A 25,083-nucleotide genomic window follows, 5' to 3' on the forward strand; every position below is an offset into this window, starting at 1 on the left:
TCCCTGGCATTATGAACCGGGGCAGGGGGAGCCCTACTTCCATCAGGGGCTCAGCCCCCCACCGGTTTTGAAGTCGATGCCGCGTGGGGAGCCATGAAGCTCCCTGGCAGAGTGCACCAGTGCGGGGGTGCCACCCATCAGCCAGGGGCCGACCCACCGCCGCATGGTCACTCCAGCCGCGTGGGGAGCAGTGCAACTCCCTGGCATTATGCTCCGCTGCGGGGGAGCCCCCCCTCACCTAGGGGAACGAGCCCCCTGCCGGCCGGACCCTAACACTGTGCGATTTGAGGCCATCCTGCGTTTCCTGCACTTTAGCGACAACACCACCTCCCGTCCCAGAGGCCACCCAGCTTTTGACCGGCTCCATAAAATTCGGCCCCTCATAGACCACTTCAACAACAAATTTGCAGATTTGTATACCCCTGAGCAAAACATCTGCGTAGACGAGTCCCTTATACATTTTACTGGGTGCCTTGGCTTCAAACGATACATCCCTAGCAAGCGCCCGCCCGGTATGGGGTCAAATTGTATAAGCTCTGTGAGAGGGCCACAGGCTATACCCAAAAATTCTAATTATCTCAGAGGGTAAAGATCAGACCCTGGAGCCGGTCGGTTGCCCTGACTACCTGGGGAGCAGTGGGAAGACAGTCTGGGACTTGGTGTCACCCTTATTTGGCAAGGGGAACCATCTTTAGGTGGACAATTTCTACACAAGTGTGCCCCTCTTCAGGCATTTGTTCCTAGAACAGATTGGCTGCTGTGGCACAGCGCGACCTAGTCGCCGGGGCTTCCCCCAACGGCTCGTTACCACCCGTCTTGCAAGGGGGGAGAGGGCTGCCTTGTGTAACGAAGAACTGCTTGCAGTGAAATGGAGAGACAAGAGTGACGTTTACATGCTCTCCTCCATTCACGCAGACACGACAATACAAATAGAATGAGCAACCAGTGTCATTGAAAAGGCCCTCTGTGTCCACGACTATAATTCGCTCATGGGAGGGGTGGACTTCAATCACCAGATGTTGGCTCCTTATTTAGTTTCCTGACGCACCAGGCGCTGGTACAAGAAGGTGTCTGTATATTTGATTCAATTTGCCATGTACAATAGTTTTGTTCTCTACAGTAAGGCTGGGAGAACAGGACCCTTCCTCAAATTTCAGGAAGAGATCATCGAGAACCTCCTGTATCCAGAAGGTTCCGTGGCCCCAACCACCAGTGTAGTGAGCCGTCTACACGAGTGACATTTCCCAAATGTCGTTGCTGGTACCTCAACCCAACCATCACCTCGAAAAAGATGTTGTGTCTGTAGCAGGAGTGGAATAAGGCGTGACACCTGCTATTTCTGTCCTGACTGCCCTCACCACCCTGCCCTATGCTTAGGGGAGTGTTTCCGGAAGTACCACACACAGGTACACTTAGCATAGGGATTGGATCTCACAGGACAGGCACACAGGGCTATTAGGGCCCTTTCACTCACAGCTGCTGCAAACCTCTCCTTTCACCTGGGACAAAGTGCATAATGTACTTCGCCACATATTTGGGCGATTTGTGCTTTGCACATTGTCCCATGGGGAAGGAGAGGTTTGAGAGGTAAAAAAAAAGGAATTTATTTTTAAAAAATCACCAGTAAGCAAAAAAGTTAACGTTCTGTTCAAAAAGTTAAAGTTAATATGTTCAGTTCAAATGTTATTATAAAGTTAATAAATTTATTGCGTTGCGGCCTGGTTTTTTCTTTTTACCTTCCAGGTGGACCAACCGAGCTGCAGCACTGATGTGCATTCTGACAGAAGCATTGCGCTGCTGTCAGATTACACAAAAGTCGGTGTATGCGGCGCTGCAAGACGATTTCTCCTCTGCAGTAAAAGATACGTTTGCCGAGGCATATGAGCTGAGGGGGCGGCGGTGTTCATATGCTTTGGCAAACACTTTGTATATATAAAAAAAAAAAATATCACGCCAATGATTTATTCATCCACATCGATTGATGTGAATGGAAAAATCGGGTTTGCCAGGGCATACGAGCTAAGTGGGTATGGATGTTGGGCGGAGCTCCTATGTCCTGACAGACTCCTTTCCCCTCTTTTTTTTTTGGGCCGAGATTTTTTTCATCCACATTGATCGATGCCAATGAAGAAATCTGTGCCGTTCATTTTTTCTTTCAGCCCAGAGGCTGATCGAAAAAAATAAATAAATCTCATTACCCGTATGCTCAATATAAGGAGAATAGCAAAAAACTCCTAATGCTGGCCATACATGTAATGATTGCGGAGACCCTCAAATGCCAGCGCAGTACAAACACCCCACAAATTACCCCATTTTGGAAAGAAGACACCCCAAGGTGTTCGCTGAGGGGCATATTAAGTCCATGAACGATTGAAATTTTTGTCCCAAGTTAGCGGAAACTGAGACTTTGTGAGGAAAAAACAAACAAAAAAATCAATTTCCGCTAACCTGTGCCAAAAAAACGAATAAATTCTATAAACTTGCCATGCCCCTCATTGAATACCTTGGGGTGTCTTCTTTCCAAAATGGGGTCACATGTGGGGTATTTATACTGCCCTGGCATTTTAAGGGCCCTAAAGCGTGAGAAGAAGTCTGGGATCCAAATTTCTAAAAATGCCCTCCTAAAAGGAATTTGGGCCCCTTTGTGCATCTAGGCTGCAAAAAAGTGTCACACCTGGTATCGCCGTACTCAGGAGAAGTTGGGCAATGTGTTTTGGGGTGTCATTTTACATATACCCATGCTGGGTGAGATAAATATCTTGGTCAAATGCCAACTTTGTATAAAAAAATGGGAAAAGTTGTCTTTTGCCGAGATATTTATTTCACCCAGCATGGGTATATGTAAAAAGACACCCCAAAACACATTGCCCAACTTCTCCTGAGTACGGGGAGGAGTAAAGTGAAAACTAAATTAAACTTAGTTTTTTCCTGCTGGTGCAAGTCTAAAGACAAAGAAAGATACCATTACAATCCTGCATAGTTGTGCTACAGAGCTATGTAAGCACTGTATATGGCCATACGGAGGTGACTGACTCCCTTTAAGTCTGACCACAGATTTTCTATTGGATTGAGATCTAGGCTTTGACATTACATGTTTCCACTTAAACCAGTCAAGTGTTGCTTTAGCATGGTGTTTGGGGTCATTGTCTTGCTGGAAGGTAAACCTCCATCCTGGCCTCAAATCACACATAAAGCGGCATAGGTTTTGCTCAAGAATATCCCTGTATTTAACACCATCCATCTTTCCCTCAACTCTGACCAGTTTCCCACTCCCAGCTGCTGAAAAACATCTCCACAGCATGATGCTGCCACCACCATGTTTCAGTGTGGGGATGGTGTTCTTTGGGTGATGTGATATGTTGGGTTTGAGCCAGACAGAGTTTTCTTTGAATAAGGTTTGGGAGATCCGCTCACCTCTGTAACCCTCAGGGTAGGTGCACCAAACAAAATTTGAGATCACCCCTCAAAAAGTGGTTAAATTGTGAATTAAGTATGAATGGGCACTCATAAGGAGGTATAGGACACACTTTAATATTAAAAATAATTAATTATAAAAATACAGTTCATATATAAAAATATTCTATTAAATGACACACAATCCTGACTTGAAACTAAAGCTAGCGGTCCAAACAACCAAGTTGTATGACTAATAGTTAATCCTAATTGCAGGAAAAACTGAGGTTGTTCGGACGGCAAGTCTCTGCCAAGTCAGGCAAAATGGTTGTACAAAATAAGTATATAAAATGCTTAACACATTTGGCTAAACAGGATAAAAATTCATTAAGTATGGTCCTATATAAGGGAAAGCAAAATGGATGCTCGTTTGACACTGAGTATTTATCTCAATAGGTTTTGACCTGCATCTGAAGATGATGTTTCACATATGCAGCAGTCTCTATAGAAAAGATGGGCTTCCTTTTTAACTGTTGCTATACTTGTATCAAAGTTCTGTCTTTGAATGCGGTTGATGTCTTTCCTCTTACTATTTGGATATAGTAGTTTTGCAAGTTTAACCCACTATGTGGGCTTACCTTCACCTGCGTGCCTCTGCTCGTTCGGTGGGCTTGCGGTCCACAGTGTATGCCGGCGTCCCGGCACTGGAGTTCACCGCGTCCCACGTGTCTCTCAGCTGGCTTGCAGGGTTTGAATCAGTAGGAGGATTGCGTGTCCGACGCAGGTTGATGACGTCTCAGGGTTTCTGTCCTTACGGAATAAGATCATTCTTTTTTCTTTATTCTTTCTTTATTCTTTATAGTGCACTATTTATTCATAGGTCATCTGTAGTCCAGGGTATTATATTGGCGGAATACCCTGGACTACAGATGACCTATGAATAAATAGTGCACTATAAAGAATAAAGAAAGAATAAAGAAAAAAGAATGGTCTTATTCCGTAAGGACAGAAACCCTGAGACGTCATCAACCTGCGTCGGATACGCAATCCTCCTACTAATAATGTGACTTCTGAAGGCAATTTGTTGCACCAGGCCAATTTTCTGTTTTCTATTTCTAAACAATAGTTTTATTTATATATTTTTCTCATTTCACTTCACCAACTTAAACTAGTGTGTACTGATCCATCACATAAAATTCAGACTTAAGGCTGTAATGTAACAAAATACGAAATTGTTACATTACATGTAACTAAATACTTTTTCAAGGCACTGTATGTAGTGTCCATCAGGATCAACACTAGACCTGTTAAATTGAAAAGATATATTCATATACACTAAGACACAAACTTCCTAGAATTGGTAGAATAAATAGAATGAAATATAGATTTGATTAAAAAAATAAAAATCACATCCCATTACCACCTTTTCTTTTGAAACTTGTCATTTAAGGGGTTACATGACTGGGATAGGAATTCTCTCCAGTGCAGATCACTGCAGCTGAGTGTCAGCTGTATTGCACAGGCAAGACCTGCCATATAGAGTGGACTCTGCTCGTGACAAGGAGCGGCCGCTATACTTTGAATAGAGTTGTGCTTCCGGCACCTGCAGGGAAGAGCAGTTTGTGCCAGGTGTCGGAACCTTACTGATCGGATACTGGTGACCTATCCTGAGGATAGTTGATCAATATCATAAGCTCAGAAAATTACTTTAACACTGAAAGGTCAGAACAAAAAAGTGTAGCTTAGAAAAAATGACTTTTACACACTTATTACACAGGTGAACTTTGACATTTTGTCATTTGCGAAATTTTCATTCATAACTGGATACATGCTTTACCTTGCCTTTGCAAATTATAATAGTTGTCATGGTTTTTACAACATTTCATATCATCTATACATTTTATAATATTGCTTGACATACAAAACTTACATTGGAACAGGTTTTTCAAGTACATCTGCTTTCAAAATAGACCCCGAATGAGAAACCACAGATGTCTTGCTATCAAAGAAGTCTGAAAAATAATGGCACATTATAATTTAATTGATTTATGAGGAGAATGACAGCAATGTCAGGCTAAGTTCACATACTTTATGCGATGTGAACCCTGGCAGCCTGTTCTGACATAACTGGATAGGGCTATGCACCACCAGATCACCATGGACTACAATAGGATCCAACAGGGACTCTGTCAGACTGGTCCTCTGCCGGCTGCTGTTCAGAACACATGAAGTTAGCTTAAAGGGACACTGACAGGCCCTATAAACATATTTAGTTATTCCTATGCAGTCATAGATCTATTAACGTGCATTCCAATGATATAAAAGTACCCCCTGTCCGCATTGTAAACCATGCAAAAACAACTTTATATTCATCTTTCAATCACATTTCTTTATGCCCAAGGGGCGTTTTTTCACATTTCTTTATGCCCAAGGGGCGTTTTTTCTCATACCTTTGTGCCCAGCCGCGACTCAACTGTCGATTCCTAGTGCCGCCCAGCTCATTATTATTCACTGCGCTCGGCGGCTCTTACATTCCCCGATCCTGTCAGTTCCCACGCATGCCCGATAGATATTTATGGGCATCAGCCTCAATCGGACCATCTGCGCATGCGCCGTCACCCTCCCAACCCTGTAATTGAATGCGCCTGCGTCCGTTCTCTCCTCCAAGGCACTAGTATCCAGCGCTTCAGAGCGCTGATGTCATCAGAAATTCAGATTGTTTATGCGCCTGCGCCGGCCAAGAGACTCTTCTCTCGGGTGACAGGATCGGGGAATGTAAGAGCCGCCCAGCGCAGTGACTAATAATGAGCTGGGCGGCGCTAGGACTCGACAGTTGAGGCGCGGCTGGGCACAAAGGTATGAGAAAAAACGCCCCTTGGGCATAAAGAAATGTGATTGACAGATGAATATAAATATGTTTATAGGGCCTGTCAGAGTCCCTTTAAGTAAGGTACAGTCCTGATCAACATTTTAAGACCACTTGAGAAATGGCAAAAAAATAATATTTTACATTGTTGGCTCTTAACAAGGTTTCAAGTAGAGCTTCAACATGCAACAAGAAGAAATGAGTGAGACAAAACATTTTTTGAGCATTCAATTAATTGAAAATAACGATAAATAACGATTAAACTGAAACAGGCAGTTTTTCAGCTGGTCAAAAGTTTAGGACCACATGCCTTTAAAAGGCCAAATCTGTGCAAAGATGTGGATTCATTGTCATTTTCTGTCAGGTAGTCACACGTTGTGATGGTAAAGGCAAAAAAACTCTCCCTTTTTGAATGTGGTCGGGTTGTTGAACTGCATAAGCAGGGTCTCTCACCGCGCGCCATCGCTGCTGAGGTGGGACGCAGTAAGAGAGTCATTTGGAATTTCTTAAATGATCCTGAGGGTTATGGAACAAAAAAGTCAAGTGGAAGACCCAAAAAAATATAATTGGCTGTCCGTCAAGACACTGGGCGATCTTCAACCCAAATTAAAGCCCTTACTGGTGCTGACTTCGGCCCCATAACCATCAGACGGCATCTGAGACTGAAGGGCTTCAAAAACAAAAAATGTCTTCAAAGAACTCGTCTCCTTGAACGCCATAGATCTGCTCGTTTGGACTTTGCAAGAGAGCACCAAACATGGTACATTCAAAAGGTGGAAGAAAGTTTTATTCTCTGATGAGAAAAAATGTAACCTTGATGGTACTGATGGTTTCCAACGTTACTGGCATGACAAGCAGATCCCACCTGACACGTTTTCTACGCGCCACAGTCGAGGGGGCGCCATAACTATCTGGGGTGCTTTTTCCTTCAGTGGAACAATGGAGCTTCAGGAAGTGCAGGGGCGTCCAGATGTTGCAGAGAGCATTCCTCATGACTGAGTGCCCTCGTCTGTGTGGTAACGACTGGAATTTAGTCCTAAACTTTTGATCAGTTGAAAAACAGCCCGTTTCAGTTTATTCATTGTTTTCATTAAATTGAATGCTCAAAAAATGTTTTGTCGTCTCACTCCCATTTCTTCTTGTTGCATGTTGAAGCTCTACTTGGAACCTTGTTAAGATCCAGCCATGCTAAATATGATTTTTTTGCCATTTTTCAAGTGGTCTTAAACTTTTGATCAGGAATGTATTTCCTAAGCAGAGTACAGAAGAAAATTAATAACACCTACTGTACTATGCATTACCTTCCTGAAATACATTACATTAACTAAGAAAACAAGCAATGTTGTTAATGATGTATGGTATTACACAAAACACCACGGAGATGATTCATGACTTTAATTAGTTGCAGGACTGAAAAATGGATGGGAGGGTGGGTAAAAGGGGTTGTTATTGTAATAATATAATTTTTTTTTTTACAAAACCTTTAATAAAAAATATCCGATTTAAAAAAATAAAAAAAGCAATGTACAAATGTTCCAATTATTGGAAAAAATACCCAATTTAGTTATGGAGAACGTAAGCGACAAGGTAAGGTGGCAATGAATATTAGAAGTAAGTGTCATGGAACCATGAACCAGACGTACAACAAGAGATAAATGGAAATAAGAAGGCTTTATTGAAAATCAAGCTGTAAGTAAAGTCCAAACGGATGGCTAAACCGAAGCAGGGTCTACGTAGACAGAGGTCAGGAACCAGAAGGGTAGTCAGACGAAGCCAGGATCAGGAACCAACGGGGTAGTCAGACGAGGCCAGGATCAGGAACCAGAAGCAGCAGCAGTCTTAGAAGCATGTGAACACAGGAGGACCAAGCAAGGAACTGAAGCCACAGACCTCCTATATATATGAGCTAGGCATCCAGCTCCTCCCAGTGGGAAGGAGAAGCCGCAGGGTGGGAGGCTACAAGAAACCCAGAAACCAAGATGGCCGCCAGCACATGTCAAACGAAGGAGAACAGTAAGAAGGTAAGACCATGACAGTACCTCCCCCTCAAGGGCCCCTCCTCCGCGGAGTAAGGAACGGTTTCTGAGGGAAGCGTGCGTGGAAGGCTCGGAGCAAAGCTGGAGCATGGACATCTGCGGAGGGAACCCAGGAACGCTCCTCTGGACCATAACCACGCCAATGGACCAAAAACTGCAACCGACCGCGGACCAGGCGTGAGTCCAGGATATTGCTCACCTCATATTCCTCATGATTGCCCACTTGGACCGGACGGGGCCGAGGAACCGAGGAAGTGAAACGATTACACACCAATGGCTTCAACAGGGAGACATGAAACACGTTGGAGATCCGCATGCCAGGAGGAAGCGCAAAGGCATAGGCTACCGGGTTTACCCTGCGAAGCACTCGGAAGGGACCAACAAAGCGAGGCGCCAGCTTGGGAGTGGGCACTCGAAGGTTGAGGTAGCGGGTGGACAACCATACACGGTCTCCGACCTGGTAGGAAGGAGCGGGCGCTCGTCTGCGATCAGCCTGGAGTCTCTGGCGCTGCGCAGAGACCTCAAGGGACCTCTGGATCTGTACCCAAGAAGCACGTAGGACGGAAAGGTGATCCTCCACAGCCGGAATATCCTGGGGAGAGAATACCTCCAGTAACACAGCAGGTTGGAACCCATAATTGGCCATGAAGGGAGACGTCCCAGAGGAAGAGTTCACCGCCGTGTTCCTGGCAAACTCAGCCCAAGGCAGGAGGTCAACCCAATTGTCTTGGTGATCGGAGACATAGCAACGAAGGAATTGCTCCAAGGCCTGATTGGATCGTTCTGCGGCCCCATTGGACTGAGGGTGGTAGGCCGAGGAGAAAGAGATGAATCCCCAACTGGGAGCAAAAGGCGCGCCAGAACCTGGACACAAACTGACTCCCCCGATCCGACACAATCTCCTTGGGCAAACCGTGCAACCGGAAGACCTCCCTGGCGAAAATCGTGGCCAACTCCTGTGCAGAGGGTAACTTCTTGAGAGGAACACAGTGGCACATTTTGGAAAACCGATCCACAATCATGAGAATGACCGTATGGCCTCGGGATGCAGGGAGGTCCACAATGAAATCCATCCCCAGGTGTGACCATGGGCGCTCCCCGGTGGCTATGGGTTGCAAAAGGCCCAACGGAAGGTGCCGAGGGGACTTACTCTGGGCACAAACGGAGCATGCCGCTACATATGCGGCGATGTCGGAACGTAGAGAAGGCCACCAGAACAGACGTGAAAAAGCCCAGGACAGCTGATTCTTTCCAGGATGCCCCGCGGCCTTGGAGTTATGGTAGGTTCGCAACAACCGAGTGCGCAACTCCTCAGGCACAAAACACCTGCCGTTGGGTCTCCCAGAGGGAGCACCAGATTGAGCCGCCAAAATCTGCTCACCCAGGGGAGAGGTCAGGCTGGTGCGAATGGCGGCCAGGATCTGATTCGGAGGTATGACCGAAGTCGGAATCTACTCCTCCCCGGACAACTCGGAGTACTGCCGTGATAAGGCATCCGCTCTGATGTTCTTGGAACCGGGTAGGTAGGAGACCACGTAATTAAAACGTGACAAGAACAGAGCCCATCTGGCCTGACGTGGTGTCAATCTCTTGGCCTCAGAGAGGTAGGTCAGATTCTTGTGGTCCATCAGGATGAGAACCGGAACCACCGAACCCTCGAGCAAGTGCCTCCATTCTTTAAGGGCCTGCACGATGGCCAATAACTCCCTGTCACCAATCTGATAGTTGCACTCCGCGGAAGACAGTTTCCGGGAGTAAAACCCACAAGGAAGCAGAGGACCCTCTGGTGTTCTACGCTGAGACAGGAGGGGCGCCTACTCCCGTCTCAGACGCGTCCACCTCGAGGACAAACGGCAACCCAGGGTTGGGATGCGACAGAATCGGAGCCGACACAAAGGCGGACTTTAGAGCCTCAAAAGCTCGGATGGCCTCGAGCGGCCAGACCTGGAAATTACTGCCCTTCCTGGTCAGATCCGTGAGAGGCTTGGCTAGCATAGAAAAGTCCCTGATGAACTTCCGATAATAATTGGCGAAGCCCAAAAAGCGCTGCAGGGCACGGAGACCACTGGGCTGGGGCCACTGTAAGACAGCCGAAACCTTCTCAGGATCCATGGAGAACCCCTCAGCGGAAATGATGTAACCTAAGAAGGTTACCTGGGATCGGTGAAATTCGCATTTCTCAAGCTTACCGAACAGCCTGTTCTCTCGTAACCGTTGCAACACTCGTCTGACATCCATAATGTGGGCCTCCATGGATTCAGAATATACCAAGATGTCATCCAAATAGACCACCACACACTGCTGCAACAGGTCACGGAAAACATCGTTGATGAATTCCTGGAAGACTGCGGGCGCATTGCACAACCCAAAGGGCATAACCAAGGATTCATAATGACCGGTCCTGGTGTTAAACGCGGTCTTCCACTCATCGCCTGCCTTGATCCTTACCAGGTTATATGCCGCCCTCAGGTCGAGTTTGGTAAAGACCGTGGCCCCTTTGAGGCGATCGAACAGCTCGGAAATCAATGGTATCGGGTAAGCGTTCTTGATCGTGATGCGATTGAGACCCCTGTAATCGATGCAAGGCCTCAACTCACCGCCCTTCTTTTTCACAAAGAAAAATCCAGCCCCTGCCGGGAACGAGGATTTGCTAATGTGTCCGCGTGAAAGCGCCTCCCTCACGTACTCCTCCATGGCCTCATTCTCCGCTACCGACAGTGGATAGACTTTGCCACGAGGAGGAATGGCACCAGATTGTAACTCTATGGCACAATCGTATGGGCGGTGCGGAGGTAGGGCAACCGCGCGCACCTTATCGAATACATCCCGGTACTCTTCGTATTCAGGAGGCAACAGAGAGTCCGAGGAAGTACACAGCAACTTAACAGGCCCATGGATGCAACTAGCCCCACACTGCGGTGACCACGAGAGGATCTCGGCCGATCTCCAATCGAAAGTCGGATTATGCTTCTGGAGCCAGGGGTACCCCAAGACCACCGAGTAGTGTGGGGACGAAATCACCTGGAGACAGACCGACTCTCTGTGAACGGCACCAATGGCTATCCCCACTGGAAGGGTCTCATGAGTCACGTGTGGCAGCAGAAGGGGTCTGCCGTCTATCGCCTCAAGAGCCAGTGGGGAACCTCGAGGCTGCAGAGGAATGGAATTGGCGGCAGCGAACACACTATCAATGAACAAACCACCAGCACCAGAGTCCACCAACGCCTGGGTCGTCACCGAGCCCCCGACCCAGGAGAGGACAACAGTGATCAGTGGTTTGTCAACACGGGAATCCGGGGACGAGGAGACTCCACCCAAGATCTGCCCCCGACAGGATCTCAGGTGCGAGCGTTTCCCGGACGGTTCGGACATGCCAACCGAAAATGCCCACCGAGACCACAGTACATGCATCGGCCCTCGCGTCTCCGGAGTACCCTCTCCCCCTCGGACAGGCGAGCAAACCCCAGCTGCATGGGTTCACCCCCAGACAAGTCATCCCCAGGAGGCGTGGGAGGAGAGGGAGGCACGGGTGGGGCAGCAAACGTAGGCGCCAATCTGTTAGAAGACCTCCGCAGGCTCTCCTTAAAGGAAGGTCTCTCCCTGAGTCTGGTGTCAATCAAAATCAGGAAAGAAATAAGAGACTCGAGCTCCACTGGTAGGTCCTTAGCTGCAACCTCATCCTTCAAGGCATCCGAGAGACCATGAGAGAAAGCAGCGACCAGAGCCTCATTATTCCAGCCCACCTCTGCTGCCAGGGTACGAAACTCAATGGCGTATTCAGCTACGGATCGTGAACCCTGTCTGATGGACATAAGGAGCTTCGCAGCAGAGGCAGCACGAGCCGGCACATCGAATACCTTCCGAAGAGAAGCAACAAAACCGGAAAACTCGGCAACCACCGGATTGTTGTTCTCCCATAAAGGGCTGGCCCAGGCCAAGGCCTTGTCCGAGAGCAGCGAGATCAAGAAGCCCACCTTTGATCTCTCAGTAGGAAAGGCATGTGGCAGCAACTCGAAATAAATGCCCACCTGGTTAAGGAAACCTCGGCACTGAGTAGGCTCTCCCCCAAAGCGCTGTGGAAGGGGGGCAGAACCGGTCATACCCCGAGACACCGCAGGCGCAGCAACAGGTGTCGGGGTAGACTCTGGCGCAACAACCGGAGCGGCAGTAGGAGCAGGCCCAGGAGCGACAACCGACCCATCGGCAACGGAAGCGAAATGAGCCGTGCGTTCAAGCAGGGTTTGCAACGCCACAGCGAACCGACCCAACAGGTGATCCTGCTGATCAAGTCTGGCAACCAGCGTAGGTAGCGAGGATGGCCCAGTACCGTCAGAATTCATGGCTTGGTCCTAATGTCATGGAACCATGAACCAGACGTACAACAAGAGATAAGTGGAAATAAGAAGGCTTTATTGAAAATCAAGCTGTAAGCAAAAGTCCAAACGGATGGCTAAACCGAAGCAGGGTCTACGTAGACAGAGGTCAGGAACCAGAAGGGTAGTCAGACGAAGCCAGGATCAGGAACCAACGGGGTAGTCAGACGAAGCCAGGATCAGGAACCAATGGGGTAGTCAGACGAGGCCAGGATCAGGAACCAGAAGCAGCAGCAGTCTTAGAAGCATGTGAACACAGGAGGACCAAGCAAGGAACTGAAGCCACAGACCTCCTATATATATGAGCTAGGCATCCAGCTCCTCCCAGTGGGAAGGAGAAGCCGCAGGGTGGGAGGCTACAAGAAACCCAGAAACCAAGATGGCCGCCAGCACATGTCAAACGAAGGAGAACAGTAAGAAGGTAAGACCATGACAGTAAGTTGACAGCTGAGCAACCGTTTAACAATCAATCACTTTGCAACATACACACGCTAATTTATACTGTCCACAAAAGTTGTTCAAATGAGCAATACATGTTCAATGAAGCTGGGCAAGGGACCAAGGAAATTTCTGAAAAAAATTATCTTATGTTGACTATGTTGGATCACCAAAGCTAGCAACTGCAATGTGATTAAATGTGATGTAAGCACTGACTATGCTGTAACTGTGTTGTACAGCACTTTGGTGGAATTACCTACTTAGGGTACTTTCACACTAGCGTTAAAGTTTTCCCATTATTGAGTTTCGTCATAGGGGCTCAATACCAGAAAAAAAACGCTTCAGTTTTGTCTCCATTCATGGTCAATGGGGACAAAACTAAACTGAACAGAACGGAATGCTCCAAAATGCATTCCGTATCGTTTAGTTGCGTTCCCAGACCGGAGAGCAAACCGCAACATGTTGTATGTTGCTTTCCATCCTAGGGATGCAGAGTAAAATGTGACCCCAATGCAAGTCAATGGGGACGGATCAGTTTTCTCTGGCACAATCTGTCACAATAGAAAACGGACCTGTCCCCCATTGACTTGCAATGGAGCTAATGATAAGTTTTGGCAATGTTAAAAATATGTTAAAGATAATACAACCGGATCCGTTCAAACGGATGCAGATAGTTGTATTATCAGTAATGGAAGCGTTTTTGCTGGACCCTGCCGGATACAGCAAAAACACTAGTGTAAAAGTAGCCTTAGCATAGCATAAAGTTAAGACGCGATAGGAAGGGGAAACAATTCAGAAAAACATTTCACTTTCAATTCTGACAAACTTGTACAGACCTTTCATATCATGTGTGGTTACTCTGAACAACTCATTTAAACTTTTTTTTTATCCTTTATGTCATTCTAACTTTAATAAATGGTGCTCACTATGTTATGCAATACCTGGTGGAAGACTTCTGTCCTGTGATTTGGGTGGGTTATCCATGGATTGCTGTGCACAAGATGGAACTGTTAGGACATTTTCACCATCTTCCTTCTCCTCACCCTCATCATCATCATCATTGTAATCCTCTGCCAGTAGTCGTATGTTCGAAACATTCCTTGGAGTCTGTATATTAGATGACTTATTATGCGTCTCAAAGAAGCCTGGTGGAAGTCTAAACAGACATAAAATACACATGAAGAAAAAGGAAATTTAGCAGCTCTCACCTGCCCCTCCTTTAGCTGTGAGCACTGAAGGCCCGTGTCAGGTAACGGGCAGAAAATGCGAAAAGAGGTTGAAAGAAATCCAGCTCCACTTGAATAAAGGAATGTAGATTTATTTTGCTTGCGGTAAAAACTCATCCATGAATTACAAAAATAGCAGTCTTGTCTAAGCTTTTCGGGCTACCAGAGACAATTCCAGCCCTTCCTCGTGACACCAATGTCACGAGGAAATCAACCTCTTTTCGCATAAAATACACATGTAGTAAAACATGCCAGCATTTACTGCAATGGAAATATATCAATGTATTGATGAGGAGCCATAACTTTCCAACTACACTTTTGCAGGTGTAAACAGAGGTTTGATTCAATGGTATAGCTACTTTGCAATGTTATTTTTTTGTTATTTTCCATTGTTGTGTCAGATGCAATTATATTTTTGAATGTCAGAAACGTTAGCATTGGACTTGTTAGGGTGCTCATACACCTCAATAGCTGGTTATCCAGTCAACAGCTCTCTCTATGCATATAAACACTAAACTTGGGAGAGCATGCACATGTTTCCAGTGGGGCGAAAACCCCCTGCCCGATAACTCTGGAGGTGGCTTTTCTCACAGGAAAACAAAAAGATCAGGTGATTTGCCTGACTATTCTCTCCCAGTCTGTTGGGTGAAAGCTGGGAACGAATTACATAAATTAGTTTGTCGGCTGGTCCCACAGAAAACAGCGGGTTTAGACGATAATATTCAAATATGTATGGGGGCCTTTGGGTGTAAACCAGGGGTGTGGAAATAGTATCGCCCGATGCCCGGGACATGCAGTTACGTGCTCCGGGCAGGAAGATCGTTCAGTAGCTTAGCCCTGCTGCGGGCAAGTAGCAGGGCTGAGATGTCTTTGTTTACCGGAGCAGTGGACGCAGTGGATCGGCGACGAGCTGGGGGCATCGAGTGGCGGTGACCAAGCAGTGGGCGTAGAGCAGTGACACAGCCGTGGTGACAGAGCGGGGGAGGGGGCGTGGTGTAGTGACAGTGTGGGGAAGAAGAAATTACAGAGCTTGAGGGGTGGAGCAATGAAAGGTTCTATCATGTCTCCAGCTTGTGGGGGAGGAGCAGAGACAGAGCCGTTACAGAGCCAGGGACATTGAATCTGCAAGCATCCCTCAGAGGACCCCCTTTCTGCAGGTGTTGTCAAACTGGGCAGGTGAAGGGGGGTCATTTCCATGCCACATCAGCAGCTAATTTGCCTAAACCACCTACAGGTACAGGTAGTAATGTGCTAAGAGCAAGTGTGTGCACTAAACTAATTGCTGTGATCACATTAAAGGGCTTCTGTCACTCCACTAAACTCATTTATTTATTTTTGGTCTCCCTACAATCCTTATGCTGCGATTTCTCAATATATATAGCTATTACACTGTTTGGTTCAGTAGTTCTATCAAAAAACTGACTTTTATATTATGCAAATTACCTCTCTAGGAGCAGGTAGGGCAGCTACCTGCTGCTAGCAGCCGCATCCTCCATTCATAATGATGCCCCCTCCTCATGTTGATTGACAGGGCCAGCGGACGCGCTCGTCCTCTGACTGGCCCTGTCTTCGTTTTAAATCTCGCGCCGGTCTTCAGTTGGCGCAGGCGCACTCAGAGGAGGACGCTCGCTCAGCCGCTCCATCCTCAGTGCGCCTGTGCCGATGACGTCACATGTACACCCGGCGCAGGCGCACTGAGGATGGAGCGGCTGAGCGAGCGTCCTCCTCTGAGTGCGCCTGCGCCAACTGAAGACCGGCGCGAGATTTAAAACGCAGACAGGGCCAGTCCGAGGACGAGCGCGTCCGCTGGCCCTGTCAATCAACATGAGGAGGGGGCATCATTATGAATGGAGGATGCGGCTGCTAGCAGCAGGTAGCTGCCCTACCTGCTCCTAGAGAGGTAATTTGCATAATATAAAAGTCAGTTTTTTGATAGAACTACTGAACCAAACAGTGTAATAGCTATATATATTGAGAAATCGCAGAATAAGGATTGTAGGGAGACCAAAAAAAAATAATAATGAATTAAGTGGAGTGACAGAAGCCCTTTAAGGCCTCGTTCACACCAGGCAGTGCGTTCCGGCCCGATTCTGTCCAGAATGCACTGCACCGCATTGCGGCCAGCTAACTATATTGTGGGGCAGGAGGGGGCGCAGTGGTCTGTTGAAGTGATTGGCACCATGCCCAACGGCTGCAATGCGATCGGCTGCAAAGGATCGCAAGGCACATTATGCCTGCAGTCCAGTCCAAACAAAATGCTGCAAGCAGCATTTTGACCGGACTTCAGGTGATCCCATGCATCTGATCGCCTGCGGCTGTGGCTACGGTGCCATTCACTACAATGGATCGTCACGCCCCCCTCCTGTACCACAACATAGTGAGCCAGCCGCGATGTAGTGCATTCTGGACAGAATCATCTGCTGTGAACAAGGACTAAACGAGTCATTTCACACCACAAAGACTGGAACGCAAGCCAGCCACCTCACTGCATAAGGAAGCGTGGCGGTGCATTGAAATACGATTTTGATTTAAAATCATTTTTTGTAGATAGAGCGCCCGCTTTAGTCCTTTGACAAGTATATTATTATTTTTTATATATTTCCACACCCCTGTAAACAGACATGCACAGGAGGGTTTTTAAAGTTTTATTGAATTAATTTTACAAAGAAATTCTAATTTGTCCTCGCTGTTCACTCTATGCATATTTAGCCATTTCCATTAAATTCTCAACAATTAATAAGAAAAAAAATGGACTTTAAATTAACCTAAATAATTGGGTTTATTAGTTGAAAGGAGGCATTGGAATGCTCTTTTCACAGTACAGATAGGCTAGGATGATATCACATTTGGCTATTGCATTCAGCAGGACAGTTTTTAAAGTCTATACAGATGCCTATGTCTACCATTTTCTCCCATTAAATGAAAACAATTTTTTTTTTCTTTTGGATACAGTTTGGTGAAACCACCACTGTACTTTCAACAAACTACGCACAAATCAATAGTATAGATGAATATAGGAAACTAATCTGATTGGAGAAAGGATGGATTACTCTTAACGAGTAAGGCCAAGTTACGTAGTTACACAGTTGATATGGTTGAAAAAAGACATAAGTCCTTCAAGTTCAACCAAGGGATAGGTGGGTACGAGAATCCCAGAAGGAAATGAGACTATTTCTACACGTTTCATAAGCATTTATGTTATTTACTTTTAAGAAATCATCTAAACCCTTTTTAAAACTGTCCACTGTTCCTGCTGTGTCCACGTCCTGAGGAAGTCTATTCCACAGTTCTAACTGTAAAGCAGCTTTGACACTTCTGGAGAACAAAACGTTCAGTCTCCAGTCGGAGGCAGTGCCCCCACCCCCTGGTTTATTTAGGGCATTTTACATCGAACAGTTTTTCACCTGATTTTTTTTATGGCCCATTTATATATTTGTATAGGCTAATCTTGTCCCCCATTAGACGTCTCTTTTCAAGACAAAATAAATTCAATTCTTTTAATCTTTCTTCATAACTAAGACCCTCCATGCCCCTAATCAGTTTAGTCACTCTTGTGTACTTTTTCCAGCTGCAGTGCATCCTTTCTATGGACTGGTGCCCAGAACGGAACTGCATTTTCCAGAGGAGGCCGCACCGACGCTTTGTAAAGTGATAATATTACATTCCTGTCCTGCGAGTCCATGTCTTGTTTAATGCATGACAATATTCTGATGGCCTTAGAAGCAGCTGATTGACATTGTATGCTGTTATTTGATCTACCATCTACAAGGACACCCAAATCCTTCTCCTATAAGTGACTCTCCCAGTGTTACATCACCTAGGACAGGGTTGGCCAACCCACAGCTCACAAACCGCATGCCGCTCATTTCACCTTCATTTGCGGCTCGTTCTGCAGCACTCTGTCTACATCAATGTCGGATTATAATTGGAGCGTTTGGGTCGGCAGCCCCAGGCCCAGGGTGAGTGAAGGGCCCATACAGATATGCAATCCCAAATGCCCCATTTTGCATCACCAGTAATATATAGCAAATTAATAATCTGCAGCAGCAGCGCTTCACTTACACGCTGCCTGCTGCAGACAGTAACAGCCGGCCCAGGTCCCACCCCCCCGTCAGCGCCGTGGTGGAAGGCTGGAACAAGGCAGAAGAGTGGAGAGGACTCAGAGCGCTGAAAGTGGGCAAGTGACTCAGTCACTCACTGCTGCCCTGCCTTCTCCTCCATCATAGAATGCTAAGCTGCAGTGCTTATCCCCACCACCAGCCGCCGATGTGCCCGCCCATGGTAGGGTGGCCACTGGCTTCACACCAGAAAGCTGGACCTCACCAGCCACACCCAAAATTGTTAAACCACGCCCACCTCCGTGAAGCCATGCCACCATCGCCGGCTGGGGAAAAAAACAGGGGGAGGAGAGAGAAGAACTTGTGGAGGAGCCAGGAGTGTCCTTCTGAAGCCAGCCAGTGTCCCCTTCACATTAGTTATTAACCCCTCAGCAGTTCCCCATTCACAGTATTTATTAACCCCTTTCAGCAATTCCCGGCGGCCCACAGCATAGATCAGCAAGTACATAAAGGGAACCTGTCATGTGGATATTTGATTATAATCTAACTAATTATATACAATCATTAACTACTAAAAAGTACCTTAGATGTATTCACTTACTGTTGTGACAGATGGTTACCTCATAATATACACACAAAGATGTCACATGCCGCATGCTAATGAGCCGATTTGAGTTCAGCGTGATGTCAGCGAGTCCAGCGTTTTTTTCATTTCAGACCTATAGCCACTCCCCTGCCCACCTGCTGCTGATTCATATGGAAAATAACTGTCAATCAGCAGCAGGTAGGCGAGGAGAGTCAGGAGCTCATGAATATTCAGGACTCACCATTATGAGCTGGAGCTTTTCAATAAAAGATGTTGGCAGATTGACTGGGTCAATTAAAGAAAGTGACCCAGCATTTCGCTAAGAGAATCAGTCACTTATTTATATTGCCCTTAGTTAGGATGCCACGTGAAATCGTAAAGACACTCATTGGAATTTGGGCCCCTTTGCGCACCTAGGCTGCAAAAAATGTGTCACACATGTGGTATTGCCGTACTCAGGAGAAGTAGGGCAATGTGTTTTGGGTTGTATTTTTACATATACCCATACTGTGAGATAAATATCTCTGTAAAAGACAACTTTTCCAATTTTTTTAATACAAAGTTGTCATTTTACAGAGATATTTCTCTCACCCAGCATGGGTATATGTAAAAATACACCCCAAAACACATTGCCCTAATTCTCCTGAGTACGGCAATACCACATGTCTGACACTTTTTTGCAGCCTAGGTGCGCAAAGGGGCCCAAATTCCAATGAGTACCTTTTAGGAGGGCATTTTTAGGCATTTGGATTCCAGACTTCTTCTCACGCTTTAGGGGCCCTAAAATGCCAGGGCAGTATAAATACCCTACGTGACCCCATTTTGGAAAGAAGACACCCCAAGGTATTCCGTGAGGGGCATGGCGAGTTCATAGTTTTTTTTTTTGGCACAAGTTTGAGGAAATTGATATTTTTTTTGTTTTTTCTCACAAAATTCTGCCTTTCCGCTAACTTGCGACAAAAAGTTCAATCTTTCACGAACTCACTATGCCTCTCAGTGAATACCTTGGGGTGTTTACTTTTCGAAATGGGGTCATTTGTGCGGTGTTACTGTTCTGGCATTTTGAGTGGGGCTAAATTACGAGCAACCCTGTAAAGCCTAAAGGTACTCATTGGAATTTGGGCCCCTTTACGCACCTAGGCTGCAAAAAAGTGTCACACATGTGGTATCGCCGTACTCAGAAGAAGTAGGGCAATGTGTTTTGGGGTGTATTTTTACATATAACCATGCTGGGTGAGAGAAATATCTCTGTAAATTGACAGCTTTGTATAATTTTTTTTTTTAAAGTTGTTATTTACAGAGATATTTCTCACACACAGTATGGGTATATGTAAAAATACACCCCAAAACACATTACCCTACTTCTCCTGAGTACGGCAATACCACATGTGTGAAACTTTTTTGCAGCCTAGGTGCGCAAAGGGCCCAAATTCCAATGAGTACTTTTAGGATTTCAGAGGGCATTTTTACGCATTTGAATTCCAAACTACTTCTAACGGTTTAGGGCCCCTAAAATACCAGGGCAGTATAAATACCCCACAAGTGACCCCATTTTGGAAAGAAGACACCCCAAGGTATTCCGAGAGGGGCATGGCGAGTTCCTAGAATATATATATATATATATATTTTGGCACAAGTTAGCGGAAATTATATATTTTTTTCCCTCTTACAAAGTCTCATATTCCACTAACTTAGTAACATAGTACATAACATGTGACAAAAAATAAAATTTTACATGAACTCGCCATGCCCCTCACGAAATAGCTTGGCGTGTCTTTCCAAAATGGGGTCACTTGTGGGGTATTTATACTGCCCTGGCATTTTAGGGGACCTAAAGCGTGAGAAGAAGTCTGGAATATAAAGGTCTAAAAAATTTTACGCATTTGGATTCCATGAGGGGTATGGTGAGTTCATGTGAGATTTTATTTTTTGTCACAAGTTAGTGGAATATGAAACTTTGAAGAAAAAAACAAAACAAAAAAATAAAATAATTTCTGCTAACTTGTGCCAAAAAAAAAAAAAAAATGAACTCGCCATGCCCCTCAAAAGTGATCTTTATAGCGCCGCAGCGATTTTACGGTGTTTTTGCAGTGATCAGAAAAAACATATTTGTCACTGCGGTGGGGCGTACTGAACACAAGTGTGCGCACAAGATCAGGTGAACACTGCGTTTTTTGTAGAGCCTATAGAACATGTCCTATTCTTGTCCGCAATTGCGGACAAGAAAATACATTTTCTATATAGTTCTGGCAATGTGCGGATCAGCAAAATGCAGAAAGCACAATGCTGGTGTCCGTGTTGCAGATCCGAGGTGTCAGTGTTTTGCGGATCCGCAAAACACATACGGACGTCTGAATTGAGCCTTACAGAGGGGTGATCAGGGAGTCAATATGGGGTGATCAGGGGTTAATAAGTGACGGGGGGGGGGTGTAGTAAAGTGTGGTGCTACTTACAGAGCTGCCTGTGTCCTCTGGTGGTCGATTCAAGCAAAAGGGACCACCAGAGGACCAGGTAGCATGTATATCAGATGCTGTTAACAAAACAGCGTCTGATATACCTTTCAAGAGTTAAAAAAGAAAAAGAAAAAAAGAAAAAAAAAAAAAAAAAAAAAAAAAAAAAAAAAAAAAAATCGCATCTACAGCCTGCCAGCAGCAATGAATGCCGCTGGCAGGCTGTAGATCAACTTGTTTACCTTCCGATCCTGTGAATGCGCACTCCTGTGAGCGCACACGGTCACAAGAAATCTCACGTCTCACGAAATGACGCGCCAACGAGGAATAACCCGGCCGCCCGCAGGACGCATCCCTGCGTTAGGCAGTCGGGAGCTGGTTAACCATCAAAATGGCGGATTATTATTAATCCTTCTCTTCACAGGTGCCTAGCTCAGCACACCGAGTTTTTGAACATCAGAATAGTGATTATTAATGCCTGTATGATACAGTGTCATCCGACAAAACGGATCTGGCACTAATACATTGCTATGGAAAAAAATGCCAGATCCGCCATTCAGACAAGTCTTCAGACAAGCATGCTGCGGTTCTATCTTTTGCCTGATCAGTCCAAATGACTGAACTGAAGACATCCTGATGCATCGTGAACGGAATTGAGCCCTTTTGACAGAACTCAATGCTGGAAAAGAAAAACGCTAGTGTGAAAGTACCCTAAAGCTGTCTACATTACAGGTAGGAAAGGTGGTTTAGATGCACTTAAAGGGTTTCTACCACTTCGTGTCACATATTTAGCTGTCAGACACTAGCGATCCGCTAGTGTCTGCTCTGCCCAACCATCCTAATATAATTGCTTTTGGGGCAGCCGTTTTGCTAAAAAAAGAACTTTTATTAATATGCTAATGAGCCTCTAGGTGCTATGGGGGCGTCATTAGCACCTAGAGGCTCCGTCTACCTTCAGAAACTGCCGCCGCCCAGCGTGTCCCTCCAGCCCGCCCATCTCCTCCTGCCGCTCACAAGGAGGATCGCATTCAGGAGGAGATGGGCGGGCTGGAGGGACGCGCTCGGCGGCGGCAGTTTCTGAAGGTAGACGGAGCCTCTAGGTGCTAATGACGCCCCCATAGCACCTAGAGGCTCATTAGCATATTAATAAAAATAGTTTTTTTATCAAAACGGCTGCCCCAAAAGCAATTATATTAGGATGGTTGGGCAGAGCAGACACTGCCGGATCGCTAGTGTCTGACAGCTAAATATGTGACACCGAAGTGGTAGAAACCCTTTAAATGTTTGAAAACTCAATTGCAGTAATACTGTCGTGTGCACGCATATTTGTCTAAATGTATAGCTTGTAGCTCCTGGCAGTCATTTTCTGGCTTTTTGTGTCTGTAAGGTTGACCACCCCTGACCTAAGACATATGAAGCACGGAGATTATTACTACCAAAATACATAACTTTAAATTTGTGCACATTGACCCTCATTTGCCAAGTTGATGCCCAATCACTCAGAGTGTTCAAGTCAGCTTATAGTTTGTGGACATCTTCCGTACAGTTCTACACATTTTAGTATCATCTGCAAAAATAGATATGGTGCTATTAATCCCGTCTTCAATATCATTAATAAATAAATTAAATAGAGGGCCCAGCACTGAACCTTGGGGTATACCACTTATAACCTGGGACCATTCTGAATAGGAATCTTTGACCACAACTCTCTGGACACAGTCCTTCAGCCAGTTTTCAATCCAATTGCAGACTATACTTTCCAAGCCAATAGACCTTACTTTACCTATTAAACGTCTATGAGGGACAGTATCAAAAGCCTTTGCAAAATCCAGAAACACTACATCCACAGCCACCCCTCTGTCAAGGCTACTCACCACTATATATAATCTGACAACTTCTGTCCTTGGTAAACCCATGTTGGTTATCCCTTATAATATTTACAGTCACACACTCCTGTATATAGTCCCTTATATTTTTCCCACAACAGAAGCTAAACTAACTGGTCTACAATTACCTAGATCCTTTTTTGAATAAGGGCACCACATTTGCCTTGCGCCAATCACTTGGCACTGTACCAATACCTAGAGAATCTTACAAAATTATAAACAGGGGCACAGCAATGACTGAACTGAGCTCTTTAATAATTTCACTTTCCGTTCTTCTGGTCCATCAGATTAACAGAAAAAAAAAAGGATCCGTTATTTTAAGTACTGGGGCCACTTTTTTCTCCGTTCATATAGCCATATTAGGGCTTATTTTTTGCAGTACTAGATGCATTTTTAATGGCACAATTTAACATGTTATTGGAAAACTGGAAAAAATGATTTGTGGTGTTAAATTGGAAAAAAAAATAAAAAATTCCACCAAGGTTTTTGGTGGACTGATGTGTGAATGAGGCTTTAAGCCTACAGGAAACTCAGGTGAAACTACTCACAACCCTAAAGAGGCATGTCCTGGTACCTCCTGGACAGGAAACCTGAAGTGAGGTTTGGAGAAGCATGCCCCACTTTTTTAATGCACAGCTTTCCTGTCCAGCAGTGGAAGGTCCTCTCCAGGGTTGACGTTGTCGGAGAAGGGGTAAAAATGCTAGCTTCTCTCTAGAAGCTAACCTTCTCTCCCCTCACAACTCCATAGACATCTATGGGTAGCTTCTAATCTGATGTTTCAGTGAGAGGACAATCTGTCTCATCTCTCAAGAAGGACTTGAAGGGGTTGTCCAGGTTCTAGATATTGATGACTTATCCTCAGGCTTGGTCATCAATATCAGCTCTAACACCCAGAAACTCCACTGAACAGCTGATTGTGGCAGCTGTTGGAACCAAGAAAAAACACAACAGACGCAGCTAGAAGCAGAAAGTATATACAATGTACTATGCTCGTGCTGGGTTCATGGAGCTCAGCTCCAATTAACTAGAAGGGAAAAAGTCCATTAGTAGAGAATGTTCATTTAGGAGGAAAATAGGTATTTTTCCCAAGATATATTAAAAAGATTGTTAGATTCAGTAGTACTATTGATTTATGGAGAGTTAAAAAATACAGTGACAATTTGAATTTCCAGATAGATATATAAAAGAAATCTGGTAATGGGATGCAAGGTTTTAAAATATTTAAAATATAAAAAGAGCTTAAGCCATTCTGAAGGTGCCTGGGTCCCAGCTACCATCCCAACAGCAGCAAATGGCTGGAATACCATTCAGCGAATGGCTTGCTGATGCAGGTCATTGCTATAGCCAATACACCAATGCTGCATCAGGAAGGGACACAGTAGCGAATCGCATTGGGCACTGAAAAGCAATGACAGAGGATTGGTGACGTGAACTCTTTTGCATCTATGAGCTACCAATTTTTCTTCATTTTTGGATCGTTGATGTACAAGAGCAATAATTTATTTTTATTTTTCCATTGATGTAACCGTATGAGAGCTTGTTTTTTGTTGAGCAAGTTGTAGTTTTTAATGGCACCAGTTTGGGGTACAAATAACTTACTAATTAACTTTAATTAACTCTTTGGCCTAGTTTGATTTACGATTCAATGTAACCTCTAGGAGGTCTGGAATGTGCTGGATAACACTGACAAAATGCTGTCAAAGTTATACAAAACATTCCAGAATCGTAAGAGTTACTGCTATGTGACCCCGACAATTAAAGAGGGGTGCTG

General features: G+C 45.5%; 1 protein-coding gene across 2 annotated transcripts in view; it reads right to left on the minus strand.

Moving 5' to 3' along the window:
• ZNF830 (zinc finger protein 830) overlaps positions 1–25,083 on the minus strand; it is a 265,393-nt gene that overhangs the window by 117,136 nt on the left and 123,174 nt on the right. For both annotated transcript variants that reach the window (XM_044293923.1, XM_044293924.1), the window contains exons 5-6: positions 14,048–14,262; positions 5,324–5,405 (exon numbers count right to left, since the gene is read on the minus strand). In XM_044293923.1, the coding sequence (XP_044149858.1) occupies positions 5,324–5,405; positions 14,048–14,262 (297 nt within the window). The remainder of the gene's footprint in view (positions 1–5,323; positions 5,406–14,047; positions 14,263–25,083) is intronic.

Source organism: Bufo gargarizans, chromosome 5 (genome assembly GCF_014858855.1).
Source record: "Bufo gargarizans isolate SCDJY-AF-19 chromosome 5, ASM1485885v1, whole genome shotgun sequence".
NCBI lineage: Eukaryota > Metazoa > Chordata > Amphibia > Anura > Bufonidae > Bufo > Bufo gargarizans.